The sequence below is a fragment of the Homarus americanus genome, unplaced genomic scaffold, assembly GCF_018991925.1.
Source record: "Homarus americanus isolate GMGI-L3 unplaced genomic scaffold, GMGI_Hamer_2.0 scaffold20930, whole genome shotgun sequence".
In the NCBI taxonomy this organism is placed as follows: domain Eukaryota; kingdom Metazoa; phylum Arthropoda; class Malacostraca; order Decapoda; family Nephropidae; genus Homarus; species Homarus americanus.
In genome coordinates, this window is record NW_024748502.1 from 9,237,012 (window position 1) to 9,263,621 (window position 26,610).

A 26,610-nucleotide genomic window follows, 5' to 3' on the forward strand; every position below is an offset into this window, starting at 1 on the left:
TTGCATTAGATCTAAAATTTGTATGTCTAATGCAAAATCTATGATGCTTATATTCAAATTGATCATCAAATTATAAGAATTCCAGCAATGTAAATTATATTCTGGCCGGATAATTTGTATGAATTTTATGAGCTAAATAAACAAATTATACTTCACCCGCGTATATGAGTAGATGCACAGCGTAAACTGGGAATTCCGGTTCTGGCAAGGTACCGCGTAAATGTAGAAACGCGTAAAGTGAGGTTCCACTGTATATTAGACCTAGTATTAACAAATAAAGAAAATATTATCAGAGATATCACAGTAGGGGAAGAACTAGGTAACAGTGATCACAGAGAAATCAGGTTCACCCTAAATTGGGAAACAAAAAACAATGACAATATGGTCAGAGTCCCAAACTTTCGGTTGGCGGATTATCAGGGATTAAGAAGGTACCTAGGTGAGGCCACCTGGGAACAGTCACGTCAGTCCCCAGTAGGAAGGGGTGAGGTCATAGATGACACAACAATTGATCATGATTATAATATATTCACTAGTATACTACATAAAGCACAAGAACTAAATATACCATACAGAAAAATTAGGTCAAATAAGAATGAGCCAATGTGGATGACCAGAAAACTTAAACATGACTTAGGAATAAAGAAAGGAATTTATAAGAAATTAAAGGGAGGGGAGGAGCAGCTCAGAAATAGGTACAGTGGGGTATGCTATAACGAACGTAATTGGTTCCAGAACCTCGTTTGTTATAGCATTCGTTCGTTATAGGATTAATCCGTTCCAGGCCCCCAAATACAACCACTTAACACTGAAAAAATTCTGTGGAAAATGTAAAAAATACGGTACTTTATCTTACCTTAGTGTTATTCAGCATGCAGGTACTCCTAAACACTGGCACATCACTATCACTTCCACTGGGAGTCTTGGCTTTAAGGTCCTCAAACAATTGTTTAGCCTTCTCACAAATTATAGCTTCACTAATGTTACCACCTGCCATTTCTTTCTCCTTTATCCACACTAAGAGTAAATTTTCCATCTCTTCAATCACATTACACTTTGCTTTGCTAAGTCTAAAGATTCCCTTAGCCACTTGCACAGTTTTTAACTCCTCTTTATTCTTCAAAATCGTACATATAGTCGATTTAGCCATCCCATATTCATCACTAAGTTTCGCAATGCTTCTTCCATTCTCACGTTTCTTTATAATTTCTTTCTTAGTTTCAAGGGTTATTAGCTTTCTCACTCGCTTTGGACGACTCATTGTTACAATTGTATACTTGTATAACAAAATAGTTATACAAATAACGCGAATTTCCACATCAAAAGACGAAATTTCAACAATAACAGTGGTGCACTGGCTACACAATGAGACAAAGATGGCGCCTGACGCTCTTGTTGTGGGTCGCGGTACAACAATATTCATGCGCCAGGCGAAATAGTCCCGTATTCATCCGCGTTCGTTGTAGGAGTTGCGTCCGTTATAGCATTCTCAATTTTATAGGTAAAACCGTTCATTATAGAAATATTCGTAGTAGGATCCGTTCGTTATAGCATACCCCACTGTATAATGAACTATCTAGGAATGTTAAGAAAAATGTAATGAAAGCAAAGAGAGACTATGAAGTCAAAATAGCAAGAGAATCCAAGGCGAATCCCAAGGGATTTTTCCAGGTATATAGAACAAAAGTCAAGGACAAAGTTGGGCCTTTAAAGTCAGGGAGGGGAGAAGTGATAAATGGCAGTGAAGAAATATGCAAAGCATTGAACAGCTACTTCTTATCAGTTTTCACAGAAGAAATTCGCGAGGAAATTCCAGAGATGGAACTGATATTTAGGGGAAAGGAGGAAGAGAAATTAAAGAATATCACTATCAGAAAAGAGGATGTTCTTAAGACGATAAATAAACTAAAGAAGACAAAATCCCCAGGGCCGGATGAAATTTTCCCTCGAGTCTTGAAAGAGTGTAGGGAACAGATTAGCGGACCCCTTGTAAATTTATTTACAAAATCATTAGACACCGGAGTTGTGCCAGACCTGTGGAAACAGGCAAATGTAGTACCCATATTCAAAAAGGGAGACAGAGCATCAGCGTCAAATTACCGGCCGATCAGTTTGACGTCAGTAGTGGGGAAATTTCTTGAATCAATTATAGCAGATAGCATCCGATCGCATCTCGAGAAAAGCAAATTAATCTACGACTCGCAACATGGGTTTACAAAGGGAAAATCTTGTCTAACAAATCTGCTGACGTTTTTTAGGAAAGTCTTCGAGGTTGTAGATAATGACGAAAATTACGATGTTATTTACTTAGACTTTAGACTTTAGCAAAGCATTTGACAGAGTACAGCATCAGAGGCTTCTGAGAAAAATTAAGGCTCATGGTATTGAGGGGAAAGTTTTAAATTGGATAAAATCATGGCTCACCGATAGAACGCAGAGGGTCAGCGTAGATAGTGTTAAATCTGAGTGGGGCTGTGTAACCAGTGGGGTTCCCCAGGGGTCAGTACTAGGCCCACTCTTGTTCATAATCTACATAAACGATCTAGATACTGGGATCAGCAGTGACATAAGCAAGTTTGCGGATGACACCAAAATAGGGCGGCAGATTAATTCAGGGCAGGATGCAAATGCATTACAGGAGGATCTAAATAAACTGCAGGGGTGGTTTGAAAAATGGCAAATGAAATTCAACACCAGCAAGTGCAGCGTACTTAATATTGGAAGAACAAATACTGACAATGTATACAGCCTTAACAACATCAACCTAGAGAAGTCGACTTGTGAAAGAAACCTAGGGGTACTTGTAAGCCCGGACCTACGGCCTAGAAAACAGTGGGTTAATGTTCGAAATAAGGCAAACAGAGTATTGGGTTTTATATCTAGAAGTGTAAGTAATAAGAGTGCAGAGGTCTTATTGCAACTATATCTTGCGCTAGTCAGGCCACACCTCGATTATGCGGTTCAGTTCTGGTGCCCTTATTAATATTATAGAATGGATATCAATTCACTCGAGTCGGTGCAGCTAAGAATGACGAAAATGATTCCGGGACTTAGAAACCTTCCATATCAGGATAGGTTAAAGAAACTTAACTTGCATTCCCTAGAAAGACGAAGAGTGCGGGGAGATATGATAGAAGTATTTAAGTGGGTGAAAGGAATCAATAAAGGGGATATAGATAAAGTTCTCATAATATCCGAGCAGGATAGGACTTGGAGCAACGGATTTAAGTTGGATAAGTTTAGGTTTAGAAGGGAGATAAGAAGAAACTGGTTCACAAATAGGGTGGTGGACGAGTGGAACAAGGTTACCAACTTTGTAGTAAGTGCTGGAACTCTGGAAAGTTTCAAAAGGAGGCTAGATAGATTCATGGATGATAGAGAGTGGTATTAACTCTCGACAGGAGGTGCCATACACAGGCCAACCGGCCTATTGCAGACTTCTTATTTTCTTTGTGTTCTTATGTTCTTAAGTTCAATAGTAATAAAACTCAAAATTACCAATTACACTTTGTAAATTAGACGATCTCCCACCAATTACATTTCAGGACGCTATCATTCTGCCAAATTCTGAAATAAATATGTTAGGCCTCGCCATTTCCTCCAATATGTCCTAGAAATCACACATCCTTAGTATAGCTAAAGCTGCCTCCCGAAAGTTGGGAATGCTGTACAGATGCCGTAGCTACTTCACTCCTGAGCAGTTGCTCCAAATATATAAGGGATTCATTCGTCCTAACTTGGAGTACTGCTCTCATATCTGGGGTGGCTCTTCTTCTGTCCAACTATTTGATAGGGTAGAATCAAAGGCATTTCGTCTTATTAACTCTCCTCCTTTAGTCGACAATCTCGCTTCCCTTTCTCTTTGCCGCAGTGTTGCTTCACTCTCTCTCTTTTACAGGTACAGTACTTTAACGGGCAGTGTTTGATGGATTTGGCATCCTCTGTACCGCCGGCAAGGCCGTGGGCTCACAACACACGTCTTGCCCGCGGTGCCCAGCGTTTCTCTGTGGATGTCGATCACTCGAGAATAACCCGTTATAGTGCCTCCTTCTTTCCTCACACAGCCAAACTGTGGAATGCTCTGCCTTCTTCTGTGTTTCCATACTTAGACAATCTGTCTCACTTTAAAAAGCTGGATTTCCGGCATCTTCGTGGTATAGATTAATACAATACAGTGAACCCTCACTTTACGCGGTCAATTGAATCCCGTGTGAAACGTAAAGGAACTAACATATGGGATTACTTGAAGAGAGACCACGACTTCAAACTCCACTTTTTTCAGACACAATACCTATACAGTAAAATAACTTAATTTTATGATGGTATGCATTAATAATTAAGAAATATCAATAACATTAGGTTTTAACTTACTAGTAGAAAAGATGGCTGGGCACACGGGATGGGGTTGGTTCCGAGGCAGAGGCGATTATTGGCCTCACCTGTATCACTTGTATCAATCAATCCACCACAGAGGCTTGCAGGGCCTCTTTGTCAAACCCCAAGTCCATATCCTCACTATAATTATCACTATCACTGACTTGGGCTGGCTGGGGTGGCGGTGGAACTCGGTAATGTTTTGATGTGGCTACTGTAAAGGGTACACACACCTGAAAGTTTCCGTTACGGTGGGTGTAAATAAAAGTGGGACCGCGATTGACTGTATATAGGTGTAAATTTTTTTTTTAGTATGGTATTAATGATGTAGTTCTGTGCAGAATCATGTGATATCTTCAGATTTGAAAAGTTTTCATTTTTGCTAGGTAAATTTTAACTTGAAATCTTATGAAAATTCAGTATTCTACCTTTTACCAACACCACTAAATAGCTTATTTAAAGTAAAGTAAATGTATCAGGTTAATTTATTAGGATGAAAATGATCCAGAATAGTGAAACGAATGATCTTGACACATTTATTAAATTTAATATTCTTTAGAAAACAAAATCATCAAATACAAAACGGTTTTACTACCTACGACCAGTGTTGCTGCACACCATAGAACATGTCTTTTCTTGCTTCTGTTTCTCATCACCTCCTGCTGACCACCTGAGCTCGGATGTAGCCTTCCCTCCTCTCCTGGCTGTACATGACTGCTGGCCTCGGCTCTTGCTGTACACAGCGCTCTATACTCTGGGTGAGGGCCAGGCATGGACATGCATGTGGTTGTCCAGGAAGCTCTGACTTGAACATTGGTGAGGCTGCAGGTAGGGGGCTCACTGCCAGCCTGGATGTTATCCAGATCTATGAGATCAATGAGGGTCTTGGCACCTAGATTGACTTCAGGAGTCTTCCTGACCCTGAAGGAATCACCAACCAACTGATTCGTCATGCCCAGATCCTCTCATAAGTCTCATATCCAAGATCTTTTGACTGCCACTCTTTCTCTCCTCCTCATCCTTGCTGCAGAGCATTGTCTGCCAGAACTGCCTCGGGATGAGCATACCAGGAAGATCTCCTCACAGTCTGCTCCACAATCTGAACAACCTTCCTTGGCTGACTCCTCAGGAGCTCAAGCTGGAAGAGAACATGCCTCGGACCCGGAAACGATGACTTGACCTTGGTGTTGAACCAATTTGGCAAGTAGACACTCACGATGAATTGGACAATAAGTCTCAGGTTGTGAAGCTGGTTCCCTTTCAGTTTATGATGGCACCCAAATTCTGCAGAACCTGGAGAGCCGTTGTAGAGCCACCTAGAATGTGAGACTGGACCTATCTGCAGGTAAGCAAGTCTATCAGGCATGACCCAGTTTTGATGGCACTGCAAATCATGTAACCATAGTACTGGTCAGTACTCAGGTCGTCAATGACAGTATGTGCAAGCTCAACGGTGGAGGGCCAACTGTGATTTTTTCAAATCTCGGATTTATTTCTAACTCAGTGGCAGAGTCAGCATCTTGCCAAGAGGACCCAGACCATCTGTTGTTTGAAAGAGTCTTGCCATCCAGCTCCTGGATCAGATGTCTGAGTAGCAACTCGTTGGTGTGGAGGTCACAAACAATCCAGACCAGCTTCCTCCCAATCTTCCGCTCTATCCACTGTATGACCCCCCCCTTGCCACCCTGTGTTCGTGTTGGTGCTGTCCTCTCTAATGGCCTGCAGGGTCTGGTCTACGTTCCTCTCTCTGAGCCAGTTCACAATGTTATCTGCCACTATCTCAGCTGGTTTCCTGATGTCATCTTTCTCTGGAGTGAAATGCCACAAATACTTCCCTCTGGTTCACTGCAGCAGGAGTAGTGTTCCTCCTTCACCATGGCAGGGAACAACTTGTCCAGAATCTCCAACTTTCATGAACACTTTAGTGTCATCCTTCTCCCATCAAGAACAAACAATTGATTCCATTTTTCTCTTGTCCCTTATCAAACTCCTCTTCTGGGTTGCTGACAAGTTTCTCCTGAGCTCTCCTTACTTTGTACTTGATCTATCACCAGGTGAACATCATCAGGTGTTATCAAACCACAAATCGAAATCCAGGCAGCTGTTGCTATCTCTGCAGTTTCTCTGAGACCAGTGTGGTGTCGCATACTGGCCAGAGCTATGCTCGGGATATCTTTCCTATTTCGAATCTTATGCCTGGAAGGTTTGGGATCATTATTTTCTGGGTTAGGGACAAAGTCACCATTCTCCTGGTCAGCACTCGGATCAGCCATGGGGAAGTCATTAAACTCTGAATCAGCTTGACTCCAATCATCGGCCTTTTTTTACCTCACCCTGGGCCTTCTCAAGTCTCTTTTCCTCAAGCAGCTCTTCTCCTCTTCCTGTCTCTCATTGGCAACCTCTTGGACTCCGGAATATCTTGGCTAGAAATCATGAGAGCCCCTATACTGCCAGTCTTCTCTCTCTGTGTTTTGACAAATGCCAGTTCGATCACAGGAATCTTCAGTTCACGCTTGCAAATACAGGAGATGTGGGCCTCGGATTTACAGTCACGATCGCATCCAAACTCAGGACAGAGAACAATTGGGCACTTGCAAGTAATTATGTCAAATAACTGGTCCAGTTGCTTGGCAAAGCTGTCCTTAACTGCAAGTTTTCCTCTCCCAAGAGAGATATCTCTTGCCGTTTCCCAACTGGCTAGCAGTCTCTCACTAATCTTCTTCTGACTTGTTGTGACTGGAGGCTTGAACTGAGCGTTAGCCAGAGTGTACTGTGCCAAGACAGCTTTGGTCATATCACTGGCAATGTCTTTGTTTGTGTAAGTTCTTTGGTTCTTTTCACTGATTTGCCTGATTAAAACACTGTATCTCAAAGCATCTCTCAATGTAGGCAACTCCGACTTCAGGAGCTCTCTCCCAGACCCAAGATAGTGACTGAGATGGCTGGATTTTTGGTTCCTCGTCCTGACACAAGCAGCCATCGCAAATATTATCAACTTATAAATGCATCAGAATCTGAAACAGAAAAAAATATTGTTAGTTGGGTTGTTAAAGAATGAAGTCAGAAAGCAATGTTCACTATTTAATTGTAATGAACTAAAATTTACCTAGCAAAAGGTTGCAAAATATTGAAACTGAAATTATTTTCTGTTTATATACACTAAAATCTACCAAAAAAGTGATGGGCCATTAGTTTTAGCTGATCTTCCCTCCTATGACACACCCTATTAGCACAGGCTAACTTATCATATCATATACGGTATCACAGTTCTCATTGATCTACAAAAAATACCGGTAATAAAAACCTTTTTGATATTTCACATTTAATATAATACCCGGTAATCTACTGCCACCTCCTATTGTTTACAACGACACATGACGCACCACCAGCTGTTTGTGTATCAGCTACACGGTACACGTGTTTTTCGAATCGTTTTCAGTTAAAAAACTGTTACATCACATGTATATTTTACCTTAACTGTGCCTGAATAAATATATTCTCGGAAATAAATAGTAGTTTTGCTGAAACGTGATGTATCTTAATGTAAAATAGGATAAAATACATGACGAAAACAAAAGATTTTACCTAACCTTCCGATGCTCAAGAGAAGTAACTAGTTTTTTTAATAGTTTTTGGTTAAAATACTGTTATATTACAATGGTATTCTATTCATACTGTGCTTGATATAATGCATTCACGGAAATGTAATATTTTTGCTGAAATGACGTACGTATTACAGTGGAAAGTGGGATAAAATCGTGACGAAAACAATGACTTTGAAATATAATGCAGTATTAACCCCTAAATCGGTTAATTCGGACAATCGGCTAAAACGGACACCCTTCCCCCTCTATTAGTCCGAATTAACGAGGGTCGACTGTAATGTCAAATAAGACGTATTCAGGTCATAAGACCCACTAATCCCCCACCCTACAATGGGTGACCTGACGTTGCATCAGGTCAGGTTAGTAACGTGACCCAATAATCTCCCACCCAACCTTCATCACAAGTGTTAAGACGTGATAAAAGTAACACAACTCTTCATGCCCGTATCATATAGAGCTTTTGTTTTTTTAAATATATTTATTTAACCAAACCTTTAGATAAAGTATTCAGGATTATTTTGATGAAAAATGGTGTCTTATGAAATTAGAACTGATTTTGCTGACTCCGTTGTCAACAAATCTTGTTTTTTTATATAAAAGAATGGAATTCCCATCACTATAGCATAGAGATATATTTTGTTTAAGGATATCTTATTGGAAACGTTTGGTAGAGAATTTATTTAACATCATTATGGTGTCAAATTCATCTCTCGATCACAATTATCCATGCTTGTGCGAGGAGCGGGGGGAGGTGGGGGGGTAACCACGCGACCCTACCCCCCAAAAAGGTTCACTTCCTTCAACACACCAACACCATCTACACATAACACATACACCCCCATCACACACAAACACACCCTCCAATAACCACACACACCCCAACACTACTCACACACCCCCAGCAAGGGAATTAAAACACATCTGCGTGTGTGTGATTGTATGGGAGCGAATTAAATATCAGCTCTTGAGGAGCGCTTAGCAACATTCATTTCACTCCATCTCTCTAATCACACACCTTTCTGCGTTCTCACTCCATATTTTAAAATGTTATGTAACGTAACGTATCCTTCCTCTCAGCTACATGCCCTATCCCAGCCCCAGGAAAACACACCTTAGTCCCACATTTCCTATCTCTTGCACAAAAAGTCCTATCTAAGAACCTCACCTGGCTGTCCCCAACTACCACGACCTTACCACTGGGCAGGGTCTGAACAACTGCCCTTTTCTCTCCTGGCGCCGCACCGTCCTGCCTCTTTCTCGCCTGCTTCCTCCAGCACTTGGTAGGGGTTACTGCACTCCACACCCTGGTCAACTTTCCTGAGTTTAACCCTAGTCCCTTTGGAGACAACCACTCTCCACGCCTGCTCCTCCTGACCCTCTTTTGCAGGTGTCCTGCTAGGCAGGACACCTACCTGAAGGAGCTCAGTCCTGAGGGCTTCGTTCTCCCCCTTTAAAACGTCTATCTCTCTCCTCAACTGCTCCAGCTGACTTAACAGAGTGGCTAGGGGTTCGTTTTTCCTTACACACTGTCTCTCTTCCTCCACAACACAACGATCCACGGCGGCCATTTCCTATGTTCACTAACACGAGCATGTAGGGGCACGTCCTTCTCCAAGCTAGGTCAGGTAGCGTCTGTGAGCTAGGTTAGGTAGCGTCTGTGAGCTAGGTCAGGTAGCATCTGTGAGCTAGGTCAGGTAGCGTCTGAAGCTAGGTCAGGTAGCGTCTGTGAGCTAGGTCACAAACTTAATACTTTATTGTTAGATTTAATAAGGACAAAGAAGAAAGGAACAAAATACTGTACACTCATAGGTAGTAGGAAGCTGCCAAACAGGAAGGTACTACCATCTGGGAAGATATTGGAAGCACATAATGTGTTGTCTAAAGGTAGAACCTGCTGCCATATGACATCACAAAAATTGTGACCAAGTCCCAAGTCTCAGTTGTTTCTCTTACTTTGACAACACAACATACCTATATTGTTTGTCACTTTTTATCTTTTTTTTTCTTTATGGTTCTTTATTATTATTATTAGTTTTATTTATTATTTTTATTATTATTATTATTATTATTATTATTATTATTATTATTATAATAATAATAATAATAATAATAATAATAATAATAATAATAATAATAATATTTTTGCCCTCTAGGCCCCGATCTGGGTTAGTGACCTATTCCCGGGTGGTCTAATCACTGTAAAAAAACCCACAATTCCTAAGTTCTTATGGTTGTTACAGGCTTTATTTACCCTTTGTTTACTGTAAGTGACCATATTTCATACCCAGAATTGGCTTATAATCCAAGAAAATATGAAAATGAGGTGCACCTTAGCTTGGGATTCAAGTTTTTCATGCTCGTAAATCGCTTAGCAAGAGCAAACGTTTCGTGTTGACAACGTTTTGAGGGTGCAAGCATACCAACCTCCTAGTCTTCCGCCAGTTGGTACACCCGGCTACACCAGGATGACGTAGTAACAACAAACGACGGTTGGAAACCGCCATGGCCATTCTTGCATAATCACTAAACTTTTCTTCCATTGTATTACGACCGCCGGGATACCACAGCATCGTCTACACGATGGCAGTTCTTGCATTTAGCCCTTACTGTCTTGTCTTTGGTGCTGGGGGAGGAGTGGGTGACGTGGGAGGGGACGAGCTCTCCTTTGTGAAGGAAGTTTTGAGTTTTATTTATTAACATTTAAATGGATTTTATAAAAGTTCTATGTTATTTGTTACTCATGTTTTTTACTTTGTATTATTTTATTTTAGTCTATTAGCTGTAATTTTAATTTGGCAACATATTACCTAAACTGTTGCCAGGGGATGTAATTACCAAAAATTAATCAAACAATCAATCAATCAATCAATCAATCAAAGCTTGACATAGCAACGCAGCACAGCTAAGACACTGCCTCTGCCGACCCCTTAGCCAATAGGGCTCCCATTCTCCGGTCCTCCCACTCCGCACGCTAAATCTCACGCACAAAGAAATTTTTATTCCCTTTATGCTTTTGACCTTATGATCGTTACCGTATTTGCCAGCATATAGGACACACTTTTTTATGTAAAAAAAAATTGTGACCAATAATTACCCTGCTTTTAATACTGGCATATTTGATGCAGAATTGGGATAGGCTTGTGAGATATCCCTGCAATCTTATTGTTTGAACAAATCATACTAAAAACAGTGACATCACTTTCTGGGGCAATTGTACAAGACTGTTGCTCCTTGAGCTCTCCACTCTACATTGACCCAAAGGTCTTATTTGTGATGCATCTAGATATACTGTACTGGAAAAAATTGGTTTCTCTATGACATTGTCATGCTGCAACTGTTAGTGATATAATAACATGAAGCCCATCACATTTGTATAGTACATTAAAACCTCGATAAATTGGACTTCAATGATTAATATAACATCTTCAGTAATAGAGAAAAATACAATACTACTGCATGTAATTTGTAATACGACTTGAAAATAAAAGGATAGGCTGTATCAGAAGGTTGTTTACTTAGATGCGTTCGTATGACAAGCTTTCTGCAGACTAGCTTACAACAGGGGTCACTATAACACATTGTATAACACATTGTATAGCATTTGATATGAAGATACCTTCTTAAAAATGTCATTTACTGCCTTTGAGTGTTGTTTGATGACTCAGTTTGGCTACTTGTATTTAGACAAATGATTAATGAATAAACCAGGGTACAGTGGGGTATGCTATAACGAATCTTATTGGTTCTAGAACCTTGTTCGTTATAGCATTCGTTCGTTGTAGGATTAATCCGTTCCAGGCCCCCAAATACAACCACTTAACACTGAAAAATATAATATAAAATTGTACAAATTGTAAAAAAGTGCATACATATGCATCTAAACCCCTGAAATAAAGAATATCATGAATACTTGTAATAAAATAACAATAAATTAGTAAAATAAAATATATATATATTTTTTTTAAATAATGTTCGTTGTAGGAGTTTCGTTCGTTATAGGAATATTCGTAGTAGGATCCGTTCGTTATAGGAATATTCGTAGTAGGATCCGTTCGTTATAGGAATATTCGTAGTAGGATCCGTTCGTTATAGGAATATTCTTAGTAGGATCCGTTCGTTATAGGAATATTCGTAGTAGGATCCGTTCGTTATAGCATACCCCACTGTATATGCAGATGCATAATACTGTACACTACAATACCTGTATTATTTATTAAGTGCTGATAAATATACAACTGTACTGTGCTGTGCTAATTTACTGTGTTGAAGACAGACATTGTGATAAGCCAATCAGCTGTTTGCTCTTTGATAACAAATGAGTATAAAATGACTCTGGTGTTCAGTGTGTGTTTCTATTTTCAGGAGAGTTGAAACTTTTAGGATAATATTTTATCAACTTGGCACCAAATGATCCTAAATTATATGAAAATTGTGGTTAAATTGTATAAAGAAGTGTTGAAGGAATCTTGTGGGACTTCGGGGGTGGGAGCCACCCACCCATGCTACCCCGCCCACCCGTCTGCCAGCTGCTCCCAGATAAACATTCGTCTTCCACATACAATATACATGTACTCCTACATTTATTTGTTCTTATTTTTATCTTTATAGTACAGTGCTCCCTCGGTTAATGAGCACAATTCGTTCCAGAAGGTTGCTCGTTAACCGAAAAATTCGTTGACCGAAACCATTGTTTCAATGGATTTTTGGGTACAGTAGTACCCCGATTTACGCAGTCAATTGAACCCACAGGGTATCACGTAAAGTGAAAACCGCGTAAAGTGAACAACAGAACATATGGGATTAATTCCAATAGAGTCTGGTCCGACCCCCAAACTCCACTTTTTCCGACACAATACCTATGTTGTAGTAAAAATAACATCTAAATTTTATGATGGTATGCTTACACAATTAATATTTAAGAGAAATACAGTCGCCAGGTTAATGTCCATTCAAATAATGGACTCAAATCCCCCCCCCCTCCCCCTCTTCCCAGCTCACTGGCCCCTACCTCTCTGAGAAATGATTGGGTGAAACACTAGATTTTAACGTTTCGTAATAAATAATACCTCAGACTAAAGTTAGGATAATATAATTGACATTTCAGGATTCCTTGCAGGTCAGGGAATATTTTGAATGTAAACTTCATATATTTTGCACAAAAGATAAAATACTTGCTTTGTGTAAACCAAATTATTACATTAGATCTAAAATTTGTATGTCTAATGCAAAATCCATGATGTTTATACAGTGACCCCTCGTTTAACGAACGCCTCGGTTAGCGAAATTTCGGTTAACGAACTGCCTTCCATGAGGATCTTCAATTCGGTTAACGAATTTCTTACGAACCGACCTCAACATGTTTTCGCTTGCACTGACCGGGCAACCAGCTTTAGTATCAGTCCGCCAATACATTAATCGGTTCTAGGGCTTAAATTCCTTACTATTTTAGTAAATATCAAGAAGTTTATACTATTCAATAATTTTAAAAGTTTAATATTCAATTTTTTAGTCATTTTAACAATTATTGAACATAATTGAAGGTAAAGTGACTAGTTTAATGCGCGGCATCCAGCCTCTTAACACAGCAAACAGGCGTTAGTCTCTCTGTTTTCACTGGAGGTAACATCTTGCTTGAGACTCTCTTCAACTAAATGCTTTTTTCTGTGTTTCCAAGCAAATTATTGGTCATTTTGAAATATATTTTACATATTGACAATATATAATGCAGTGCAGTGTTGATTTAAAGAAAATAATCTTGAATTACACCAAGAGAGCTAAAATTTTATGGGTGAAATGGCGCCATGGGGTGACTTCTCTTCCACCCCAATGCCTTCTCTTCTTCCTTCTCCTCCACCCCTATTCTAAATCCCATCATCATCATCATCATCATCATCATCATCATCATCATCATCATCATCATCATCATCATCATCCAGGAGCCTTCTACATACACACCTCAAAGTAAATGAACTTTTCTACCATTTTTGTTGAATTTAGGAAATTTTCGGTGAGCTGGAACCAATTACCCAAAAACCCATTGAAACAATGGTTTCGGTTAACGAACTTTTCGGTTCACGAACGACCTTCTGTAACGGATTGAGTTCGTTAACTGAGGGGTCACTGTATTCAAAATGATCATCATATTGTAAGAATTCCAGCAATGTAAATTATATTCTGGTCGAGTAATTTGTATGAATTTTATGAGCTAAAACAAATATCTTCAGTTAATAAAAAAAAATATATATTCTTCACGACACTATCTGTCAATCAAAGTGCCCCAACTTGCCTCCCCCCTCCTCACACTCACGCCACCTGGGTCGGTGGGTCCCAACCCTCCTCCCACCCCCCACCTTCCCTCCCTACCAGAGAAATGTTGGGTGAAAAAACTAGATTTTAACTTTTAGTAATAAATATTACTTCAGACTAAAGTTAGGATAATATAATTGACATATCTGGATTCCTTGCAGGTCAGGGAATATTTTGAATGTAAACTTCATATATTTTGCACAAAAGATAAAATATTTGCTTTGTGTAAACCAAATTATTACAGTAGATCTAAAATTTGTATGTCTAATGCAAATTCCATGATGTTTATATTCAAAATGATCATCATATTGTAAGAATTCCAGCAATGTAAATTATATTCTGGCCGGGTAATTTGTATGAATTTTATGAGCTAAATAAAAAAAAAAATTATACTTCACCGCGTATATGAGTAGATGCACCGCGGAAAGGGAAAGTCCGGTTCAGGTACTGCGTAAATGAGAAATCGTAAATGAGAAATCGCGGAAAGTGAAACCGTGTAAAGCGGGGTAATACTGTAATTGGTTCCAGCTCACCGAAAATTGCATAAAGTCAACAAAAAAGGTAGTAAAGTACACTTACTTTGAGGTGTGTATGTAGAAGGCTCCTGGATGATGATGCTGATGTGAATTTGAAGTGGGAGGTGGAGAAGGGAGAAGAGAAGGAAGTGGAAGTGGAGGAGAAGCATTTTACTGCTTCTTGGAAGGTGAGTCACCTTCCATGAAAATGTCAGGAACCTCTGGACTGACAGATTCTCCAGCAGGAACATCCTCTCTCCTTCTTGAAGTGGAAAGCTGAGGGCTAGCATTTGTTTCCTGCTGCCTTTTAGTGAAGAAACTGTCAATTTTGTTTGTGGGGCATCTCTTCTCCTCATCATTAACTGATGTTTGAAGAAGGAGACCACTGTGTCCTCAACATTACACAAAGCGAGTTCTGCTTTTTCCACATTAGGGTGCCTTGAAGCCAGTTTCCTGAACTTCTCCCTGGACTGAACAACATCTTTCAAATCTGAAGTTGACATATGGTCATCACTTTCCTTTTCCTCCTCACCACTGTCAGCCTCTAACATCTCATCCATTTGCTGCAAGTCTTCAGGAGTAAGTTCCTGCTCATGAGATATCACAAGCTCTTCTACATCCTCCTCCTCCTTTTTCAAGGCCCAATGACTGACCAATGGACACAATCTCCTGGTCCAACTCTGCTTCTTCCTCAAATCCTTCAAAGTCATGGACTACTGATGGCCACAGTGCTTTCCATGAAGAATTGAGGGATCTAGTGGAGACTTTTTGCCATGAGGACACAATCAATTTTACAGCCTCCAGGATGTTTAACTGTGCCTTCCAGAAGTGTGCCAGTGTTAGTTCAGGATCAGTGGAAGTTGCCTGATGACACCACCTGAACATTTTCTTCATGTACAGCTTCTTAAAGTTGCTGATCACATTCTGGTCCATTGGCTGTATGATTGATGTAGTGTTGGGAGGCAAAAACAACACTTTGACAAAGTCAAATTGAGACTCGAAAGTGTTGGCAAGTTCAGGGTCATGACCAGGGGCATTATTCATAAGGAGAAGAGCCTTTAAAGGAAGTTTATTGGTGGTTAGGTAGCTCTTGACAGAAGGGCAAAACACCTCAACTGCCCATTCATTAAAGAGCTGTCTTGTTACCCATGCCTTACGGTTGGACTTCCAATAAACTCCAAGCCGTCCTCTTACCACTTTTTGTTTCTTGAACACCCTGGGGTTCTCAAGAGAGGTAGACAAGCATAGGCTTCAGTCGGAAATCCCCTGAAGCATTGGCACCAAGCAATAGAGTGAGACGGTCTTTCATGGGTTTATGCCCAGGTAAAGACGCTTCATCTCTGGTGATGAATGTCCTTTTGGGCATTTTTCTCCAGAACAGCCCAGATTCGTCCACATTGAACACTTGCTGTGGAAGATAATTTTCTTTATCCATCAGTTCTTTAAGTTCCACTAAAATTTCTGCTGTCTCTTCCTTATCAGCACTGGCAGCTTCACCATGCCTAACAACACTTAAAATGTCACTTCTTTTCTTAAATTTTTCGAACCAGCCCTTGCTGGCCCTAAACTCTTCAAACTCTGTGCCTGAAGAACCAGGTTGATCTGCCTTTAAATGTTCGTAAATCTCCGTGGCTCTTTCACAAATAAATTCTGTCGAAACTGAATCACCTTTCATTTGTTTTTCCCTAATCCAAATGAGAAGTAACCTTTCTGTTTCTGCTATTAGGGATCTACCTTTAAACACTTTGGTAGATTTGTCTCTCACTTTCACTTCCTTGAATTTGTCTTTCTGTGAAAGAATTGTCGACACAGTTGATGTTGACATGCCATATTCTTTGCTAAGCACATTTGTTCTAATGCCTTCTTCATGTTTCTTCATAATTTCCTGTTTCACCTTGATTGAAATCGCCTTTCTAGATTTCTTTGGACCCATGCTGTATTCAATAACAATTTCACCACCAAAATTTGAAGTTTAATTGCTGTAAATAAAGAATATTTTCTTTAAATCAACAATGTACTGCACTATACTGTATATCATCAGTATATAAAATAAATTTCAAAATGACCAATAATTTCACTGTAAAAACGGAAAAAATAGTTTATGTTGAAGAGAGTCTGAAACAAGATGTTACCTCCACTGAAAAGACACAGAGCCTGTATGGTGTGTTGACAGGCTGTTTGGTGTGCTAAAAACTAGTGTCCCTGTACTTTAATTATGTTAAATAATTGTTAAAATGACTACAAATTTTAATATAAGACTTTTAAAATTATTGAATAGTACAGTGGTCCCTCGGTTAACGAGCACAATCCGTTCCAGCAGGTTGCTCGTTAACCGAAACCATTGTTTCAATGGGTTTTTGGGTAATTGGTTACAGCTCACCGAAAATTGCCTAAATTCAACAAAAAAGGTAGAAAAGTACACTTACTTTGAAGTGTGTATGTAGAAGGCTCCTGGATGATGATGATGATGATGGGAATTAGAATGGGGGTGGAGGAGAAGGGAGAAGAGAAGGCATTGGGATGGAAGAGAAGTCACCCCATGGCACCATTTCACCCATAAATTTTTAGTTCTCTTGGTGTAATTCAAGATTATTTTCTTTAAATCAACACTGCACTGCATTATATATTGTCAATATGTAAAATATATTTCAAAATGACCAATACAGTATTACCCCGCCTAACGTGGTTTCACTTAACGCGTTTTATCATATACGCGGTGCCTCGCCAGAGCTGAACTTTCACTTAACACGGATTTTTCCACATATACGCGGTGAGTGTCCGGCTCGAGACGCTATTTTTAGATTTGCCCCACCCGCCACCCTGCCTGACTGCCTGTTTTAGCTCATAAAATTCATACAAATTACCCGGCCAGAATATAATTTACATTGCTGGAATTCTTATAATTTGGTGATCATTTTGAATATAAACATCATATATTTTGCATTAGATAAAAAATTTTCTCAGAGTAACTATGTTATCTTTTGTGCAAAATATATGACATTTATATTCAAAATATTCCTGGTCTTACAAGGAATCCAGCAATGTCAATTATATTATCCTAACTTTAGTTTGAGGTATTATTTATTAAAATTTAGTGGTTATCCCACACATCTCCTTGGGACGGTTGGTGGGGGTGGGGGGAGGGAGGGACCGACCGACCATCTGTTACCCCGTGAAGAATTTTTTTTTTTTTATTAACTGAAGATATTTGTTTTAGCTCATAAAATTCATACAAATTACCCGGTCTGAATATAATTTACATTGCTGGAATTCTTATAATTTGATGATCAATTTGAATATAAACATCATATATTTTGCATTAGACATACAAATTTTAGATAAAAATTTTTCTCAAATTAACTATGTTATCTTTTGTGCAAAATATATGACATTTATATTCAAAATATTCCTGGTCTTACAAGGAATCCAGCAATGTCAATTATATTATCCTAACTTTAATCTGAGGTATTATTTAATACTAAATGTTAAAAACCCTGGAAGGGAGGATTGGTGGGGGGTGGGGGGGAGGGTTGGGACTGACCGTGCGGTTGGAAGAGGGGGGGAGGCAAGGTGGGGTACTTTGATTGACAGATAGTGTTGTGAAGATTATTTATTTTTTATTAACTGAAGATATTTGTTTTAGCTCATAAAATTCATACAAATTACCCGGTCAGAATATAATTTACATTGCTGGAATTCTTATAATTTGGTGATCATTTTGAATATAAACATCATATATTTTTACATTAACATACAAATTTTAGATAATTTTCTCCTATGATAGCTTATGTTATCTTGTGCAAAATATATGACATTTATATTCAAAATATTCCTGGTCTTACAAGGAATCCAGCAATATCAATTATATTATCCTAACTTTAGTTTGAGGTATTATTTATTAAAATTTAGTGGTTTCCCCCCAAAATTTCTCAGAGAGGGAAGAGCCAGCAAGTGTAGTGTGAGAAGAGGGGGAGGGAGTTGAGTCCATTATTTGAATGGACATTAACTTGGCGACTGTATTTCTCTATTTCTCTTAAGTATTAATTGTATGCATGTACCATCATAAAATTAATATACATTTTTCAATACCTAACATAGGTATGTGCCTTCAAAAAGTGGAGTTTGGGGGTGGGGCGGTTTCTATTGGAATTAATCCCATATGTTCTGTTGTTCACTTAACGCGGATTTCACTTAACGCGGGACCCTCTGGGTTCAATTGACCGCGTTAAGTGGGGTACAACCTTAATTTGCTTGGAAACACAGAAAAAAAGCGTTTAGTTGAAGAGAGTCTCAAGCAAGATGTTACCTCCACTGAAAACAGAGAGAGACTAACGGCTGTCTGGTGTGTTAACAGGCTGGATGGCACGCCAGAAACTAGTTTCTTTACCTTCAATTATGTTCATTAATTGTTAAAATGACTAAAAAAGTTAATATTAAACTTTTAAAATTATTGAATAGTATAAACGTCTTGATATTTACTAAAATAGTAAGGAATTTAAGCCCTAAAACCGATTACTGTATTGGCGGACTAATGCTACAGCTGGTGGACCGCCAAATGCAAGCGAAAACATGTTGAGGTCGGCTCGTAAAAAACTCGTTAATCGAGGGATTGCTCATTAACCGAAGTTAAGAATCTTATGGAAGGTAAATCGTTAACCGAAATCTCGTTAACCGAGGCGCTCGTTAACCTAGGGACCACTGTACAAACTTCTTGATATTTACTAAAATAGTAAGGAATTTAAGCCCTAGAACCGATTACTGCATTGGCGGACTAATACTACAGCTAGTGAGCAAGCGAAAACATGTTGAGGGGCACTCGTAAGGAACTCGTTAATCGAGGGATTGCTCGTTAACCGAAGTGAAGAATCTTATGGAAGGTAATTCGTGAACCGAAATTTCGTTAACCGAGGCACTCTTTAACCGAGTGATCACTGTACTGTACAGTATACAGTTTTCTCTTTATTGATAAGACAAACTCTGTGGTTACTTGCATATAGCACTTTACAGTAAATAACAATCATCTCGGTTACAACAGTTGTTGACAACCAGACTTATATGTCTGATTTTCAACCTAGAGTTGTGTCATATTTTTTTATTGTTGATGTAGTATTCGGTATTATTGCAGTTTTGTACCCCACATTCCTACCCCTAATCTATTATCATATTTGAATAAGACGTTTAATTATAAGATAATTTTCTTCTATTACATTACCATCACAAATAATAACGGAGATGCATATCCCAAATTTTCTCTGTTTCTTCCCTTAATCTTCCGCCATTATCGCCTACCTCACCTCCCACACTGCAAGTCTCCTTCATAAATCATCACGGGCATGTGTTCCCGTACACGTCACGCAGCCAATCAAAAGCGTTTTTTGGGGGGGCAACCAATTAAAATGATTTGTGGTTTAATTTGCGGTATTTTTGGCCCACTCAAATTTGGTTTTTGTTTTGGGTCTCATATTTCGAAATTCAAATTCATTTCCGACCATGGAAGTCTGCAATGGGTGTTATTTCAATTATATGGAGGTGATTGCGAATTTTTGGGAAAAAAACGAAGACACTATAGCATTTTTTTGATCTCATGGTGTTCTCATGACCTCAGTAAAGTGTTCTAAGTGCAAGAACGAATGTAAATATCATCAAGACCAACATACTGTATGTGGCATTGTGGTAACTCGTCCCTTATTACAAAGATAAAGAAGAGAAGTCCAATAAGGTGAGATATAAGTGATTCCATCATATGGTGAGAGTCAGTTAGGTTAGGTTAGGTCAGGTTTATTTTTTTTCGTGTTTTTTGTTTGTGTATTTTGTACAGGTATTCGCTTTGCCATTATTTATTTTTCGGAAAATGCCCCACGAAAAAAATCGGAAAAAAACCCAGACAATTTCCGACGAGATGAAGGTCATAATCGGTGTAAACACACATAAATACACAAGAAAAATATATTTTTGACTTTATAACAGAGTTGGGTGTGCTTACGCAAATTTACCGTGAGGCGCTCTTGATCAAATACTGTACAGTAGTACAGTACATGAATTGGGAAATCTGTTGCTCTATATTTTTATTGCCAAAAATAATTACTGTCATCATAACCAGATGCCTAATTGATATGTATTGATGTTGCTGTTACTGTTTAGTGGTAAGTTTCGTCAAATTACCATTTTTATTATATTTCTTTCAGAAACCAGTTGTCCTGACAGACACCAAGTTATGTGATACAGCTCTGAAATGGGACTTAGACTATCTGAAAGAAAACATGGGCAGTGCGAAGTATATGGTATTCATTTCTAAAAATAATCAGTTTAAATATTATGATGAAACCAAGATTAAACAGTGCAAAAAAAAATTTATTCCTCCAACTAGAAGAATTGATATGCCTTTCTCAGATTTTTTAAGAAAACTGCAGGACTGGAAACCAGGAGATGAAAGGTTAGTATTATTATTATTATTATTATTATTATTATTATTATTATTATTATTATTATTATTATTATTATTATTATTATTCAATATGTGTATCTCTGAAGCCATTTTTCTTAAATTAACAGTTTCATAATATTTTCTCCAAAAATATTGTAGCAAATTTGCTTTCTCATATTCTTTTGATAGTGTCATCATTTGTTTCAAAGATAGCTGTGAAAATCTCTGAAGAGAACTTAAAATAAGTAAAAGTTAGAACAAATTACAGTCGACCTTGTCAATTGCGAGTTTGCGATTCGGGATTTCGACAATTCGCGGTAAGCAGATGGCAGCTATGGTGGCTAGCTTGCAAACCTTTTTCCCGCAGCACAAAGTGTCACCCTACGCAGCATCTCTTGTTGTACTCTCAAAACTTTAGTGTTTTTGTGTGAAATGGACCCTAAAAGACTGCCTAGTCCAGTGCTAGTGATGCTAGGGGAGTGAAATGTAAAAGGCAGAAGTCAGTGATGACCCTGAAAAAGAAAGTTTTTTTATTAGATATGTTAAAAGAGGGGATGAGTGCTACTACTGCTGGTCAGTTGTTTGTAATAGGTATACAGCTCCTCCCCGACTTACGACGGGGTTAGGGACCCAAATCCAGGTCGTAAGTCGAAATGGTCGTAAGTTGAGAATGCTTAAATAATACAGTACATAGAAAATCTAAAATAGGTGTCTCTTTTTCTTCTCAGCACCACAAAACTCTTACTTTTAAGCTTGCCAGCCATTTTAAAGTGAATTACAAACGAAAATTTTGTCTGTACTGACGTTGGGACTTGAAAATACGTAATTTAACAAAATTTTGGTACGACTGAGGCAGGTCGTAAGTGCAGGTGGTCGTAAGTCAAGTAGGTCGTAAGTCGGGGAGGCTCTATACAGTAGTGCACTAAGGTAGTATAAGTTGATATTCGTGATTTTGCCAATTCGCGCCATTTCTTGGAATCCAACCCCCTCAAATAGCAAGGGTCTACTGTACACTAACTGAAAACTCTTCACCTATAGTGGGGTCGGCAGCACCGTGGTTTGTTATAATGTTTGTGAAAAGCGATTTTTAGCGTGGTCATATAGATTTTGAAGGTGCTCAAAACATTTGACCCCAAATAAGGTCACTAACTTAACCTTTAGGGGTCACATTATGTCATAACCTGCAACAGCAATGGAAGGTGCCACAAAGACCATATTGGTGTCAAATGAAAGCTCTCATCAAGACAAAGCATTTTTATTTTGAGGTACAGTAAAACCTCGATTAACCGACCACATATGGGGGGAAGGGGCCGACGGATAATCGAAAAGGTTGGTTAATACAGTCAACCCTCACTTTACGCGGTCCCACATTCGCGGTGCCCTGCCGGAACCCAGGATGCTCACATTCCGCGGGGCGGGTGAAGTATAATTTTTTTATTTAGCTCATAAAATTCATACAAATTATCTGGCCAGAATATAATTTACATTGCTGGAATTCGTACAATTTGATGATCATTTTGAAAATAAACATCATAGATTTTGCATTAGACATACAAATTTTAGATCTAATGTTTACTCTGAGTAAATATGTTATCTTTTGTGCAAAATATATGATATTTATATTCAAAATGTTCCTGGTCTTACAAGGAATCCAGCAATGTCAATTATATTATCCTAACTTTAGTCTGAGGTATTATTTATTACTAAAAAGGTAAATATTCTGGTTTTCCCACACATTTCTCTGGTAGGGAGGGTTGGTGGGGGGTAGGGAGGGACCAACTGACCATCTGGCGCGGTGTGAAGAATATTTTTTTTTTATTAACTGAAGATATTTGTTTTAGCTCATAAAATTCTTACAAATTCATCGGCCAGAATATAATTTACATTGCTGGAATTCTTACAATTTGATGCTCATTTTGAATATAAACATCATAGATTTTGCATTAGACATACAAATTTTAGATCTAATGTTTACTCTGAGTAAATATGTTATCTTTTGTGCAAAATATATGACATTTATATTCAAAATATTCCTGGTCTTACAAGGAATCCAGCAATGTCAATTATATTATCCTAACTTTAGTTTGAGGTATTATTTATTACTATACCTTAAAATGTAGAGGTTTTCCCCCAAAAATTTCTCAGAGAGGGAAGAGCCAGGGAGTATAGTGTGAGAAGAGGGGAAGGGAGTTGAGTCCATTATTTGAATGGACATAATCTTGGCAACTGTATTTCTCTATTTCTCTTAAGTATTAATTGTGTGCATGTACCATCATAAAATTAAGATGTTATTTTTACTAGAACATAGGTATTGTTCATTTTTGTACATTTGCCATTCATATTTCAATAGAATTTGCTTTAAAACATTAACCACTTTAGTAAATAAATATGAACCCGCACAGAAACCGTGAATAAAAAATGGGAAAGTCAAAGAACATATGTCATCACAAAAATTGTGACGAAGTCCCAGGTTGCTGATCTGACTTTCTGCCTCATTTACACACAATTGCAGGGTCTCAATTATTTCTCTTACTATTGACAACACAACATACATACAGGTACATTGTTTCTCACTCTTGATTTTTTTTCATTTTTGCATTTCTTTATGGTTCTTTATTACTACAGTATTATTATTATTATTATTATTTTCATTATCATTATTAATATTATTACATTATCGTCCCCCAGGCCCCGATGTGGGTTAGTGACCTGTGCCCGGGTGGGCTAATCCCGTAAAAAAAAAAAAAATTCAAGCTGAATGCAATGTCAGCAAATGCTACCTAGGTATGTTAATTCCTAGCCAATTCGCCAGGCCAGCATACAGGCAATTAAAACATCTAATAATTACTTAATAAGTAATATTAGGAGGACACGTCGCTACCTGGCATTTAATTGCAATTCTCAAACCCCCCTTCGTTCACCCCCACTATGTGCATCGCGAACCTCATCTATTACCTGGCGATTCAGCTATAATACACACAAAGGGAAGCTCCGCGAATTTGTGTTCTAATTGCTGAAATACTCACCTCCGCAAGGATATTATATCCGGTATTTGTACTTACTAGCACAGTGATGAAGTAGAGTGACTTTTATTTTGTTACGTCTCTCATTTATTGTATTTGGGACATTTTCTTATACGACTTTGGAGCAGCATGGCGACCAAAACACATTTTCTTTGTAAGTCGTTTAGATCGTTGTGACTATCCCTTGCCTTTAAGTCACTCAGTGAATGTCGCTGCCCCCTCTCGGGCTCGTCTTCACTAAAAGAGAATATGTGAATATATCTTTTTATAGTAGGGTATGCTATAACGAATCTAATTGGTTCTAGAACCTTGTTCGTTATAGCATTCGTTCGTTATAGGATTAATCCGTTCCAGGCCCCCAAATACAACCACTTAACACTGAAAAATATAATATAAAATTGTAAAAATTGTTCAAAGTGCATACATATTTGCATTTAAACCCCTGAAATAAAGAATATCATTAATACTTGTAATAAAAAAACAATAAATTAGTAAAAAAAAAAAAAAAAAAAAAAATTTTTTTTTTTTTAAATAATTTTCGTTGTAGGAGTTTCGTTTGTTATAGCATTCTCAATTTTATAGGTAAAACCGTTCGTTATAGGAATATTCGTAGTAGGATCCGTTCGTTATAGCATACCCCACTATATATATACATATATATGTATATTGTTTACGATCTCTTTGTCCCAATTATTCACGTGCTAATATGAATACAATGACTGTCTCTCTCCCTACTCTTATGTACGTTCACAAAACCTTTGGGCTTCCGCCCTTGGGTTTCTATTTGTTCTCAGCAAAAAGGCCAGAGTTGAGTTTGTCTCTTCATAACTTTGATGTCCTCAGTAGCGGGTTCAGGCGAACTTTAGCGAGGCTGCTAGACTTAGCGTTCCTTCCGGAATGTTGACCTTCCGGTCTTACTAGCAATCTAGAGTTATGTTGAAATGGACTTTACACGTTCTATGGGTTATATGAGACCAATGCAGGGTGGAATTCTCAACCCAATAAATATTGCTAGAGTAACAGTGAACTTTGCTGCCAATAGATCGCTATGTTAGCGGCTCAGCACTGTCAACCCTGCCGGGTGATAGTGCGCACGTAGGAATTTTCCCTTAAGTGTTTACTTGGGGATAATGTCTGTGCCCCTGATTGGCAACAAATAAAGATCTTGATGATTCCTCTCAATAAATGTTCTGAATGAAATTATTTTATAAAAACAAATTTAAATAAATAAGTTTCATTGAGCTAAGGGATACTTGATAAATAAGAGTCGAGAGACAGATACGAAATAGTGAGTTATTGTTTATATTGGTCATAGGAGTGACTTGTATAACACTAACTTACGAATAATATAACATTTATGAGTCATATTGATTAAGTTTGGGAGAAAATGCTTTCTCCCTTATTAATTATTATTATTACTTTGTGTTATAATGATATAAAGTGACTCATGGTATCCTCCTAGTTCAGATGAGTGATGTTCAACTGGAGGATGAAGGTCAGGACTCCGGGCCTAAGGATAATGGAGGAGACTATGGAACTGTCCCTGAGGAGATACTATTGAGTGCTGAGCTACAAGGACTAGAAAGTTCAGCTCAGGCACTACAGTCAAGGAATTGTCTGTCAGTAGAGAATTTGAATTCAGTAGTAGTAGTTTCACCCAAGACCCAAGGGGGCCATACTACATGTAATTATAAAAAATGTACAGCGACTTGGATTACTAAGATAGATCCTCATGTGGCTTGCATAATTCATGGCAGCTGTGTCTCAAATAACCTATTTTCACCAATGGATTGTGCAGTTGTTATGATCAAATTTTTCAATTTCATCAAGGTACAGGTGATAAGAAAGATTTATTGCAATTACAAATTAAAAATAGGTGGAATAAGGCCTTGAAGAGTAAATTTTTGAATGTACAACAATGGAAATATCCCAAGTTAGCAGAAGGTTTAGGATTATTGGTGTTAGGTAAAAGACTTAATCCCCACTTAGACAAGACTGCTGCTACTAAGAAAAATAAGTTATTGGACCCTCCAGACTGTGAGGTAGTAGGAAGTCCACAGAAACCTCTATCTACTCAATCTGATTTCAGTGGATTCCAGGATCAGGACGATGAGCCTGGTTCTAATCATAGTATTCAGTCTCTTGAGCAGGAAGAACCTGTTGAGACTGATTTCATCCTATCCACATCTTGGCAACCACTTCCACCTGGGGCAAAAGTGTTGGTTACTGCGAGTGGAAACAGGCTGCTGTCGACTGACATGCAGTTGCTGGATAATATTGAGTGTAACGTTGATTCTAACAGGCCATGGATAACATTGTTTAGAGCTAAGTCTTTTTGTTCACTAATCCATCTGAATCTGTGG

The 26,610-nt window shown here is 38.4% G+C and overlaps 1 protein-coding gene across 1 annotated transcript in view; it reads left to right on the forward strand.

Moving 5' to 3' along the window:
- The window catches only part of LOC121880351 (hypoxia-inducible factor 1-alpha inhibitor-like), a 325,317-nt gene that overhangs the window by 16,742 nt on the left and 281,965 nt on the right, over positions 1–26,610 (forward strand). Inside the window, exon 2 of the mRNA XM_042387506.1 lies at positions 20,986–21,233. Coding sequence (XP_042243440.1) covers positions 20,986–21,233 — 248 coding nt within the window. The remainder of the gene's footprint in view (positions 1–20,985; positions 21,234–26,610) is intronic.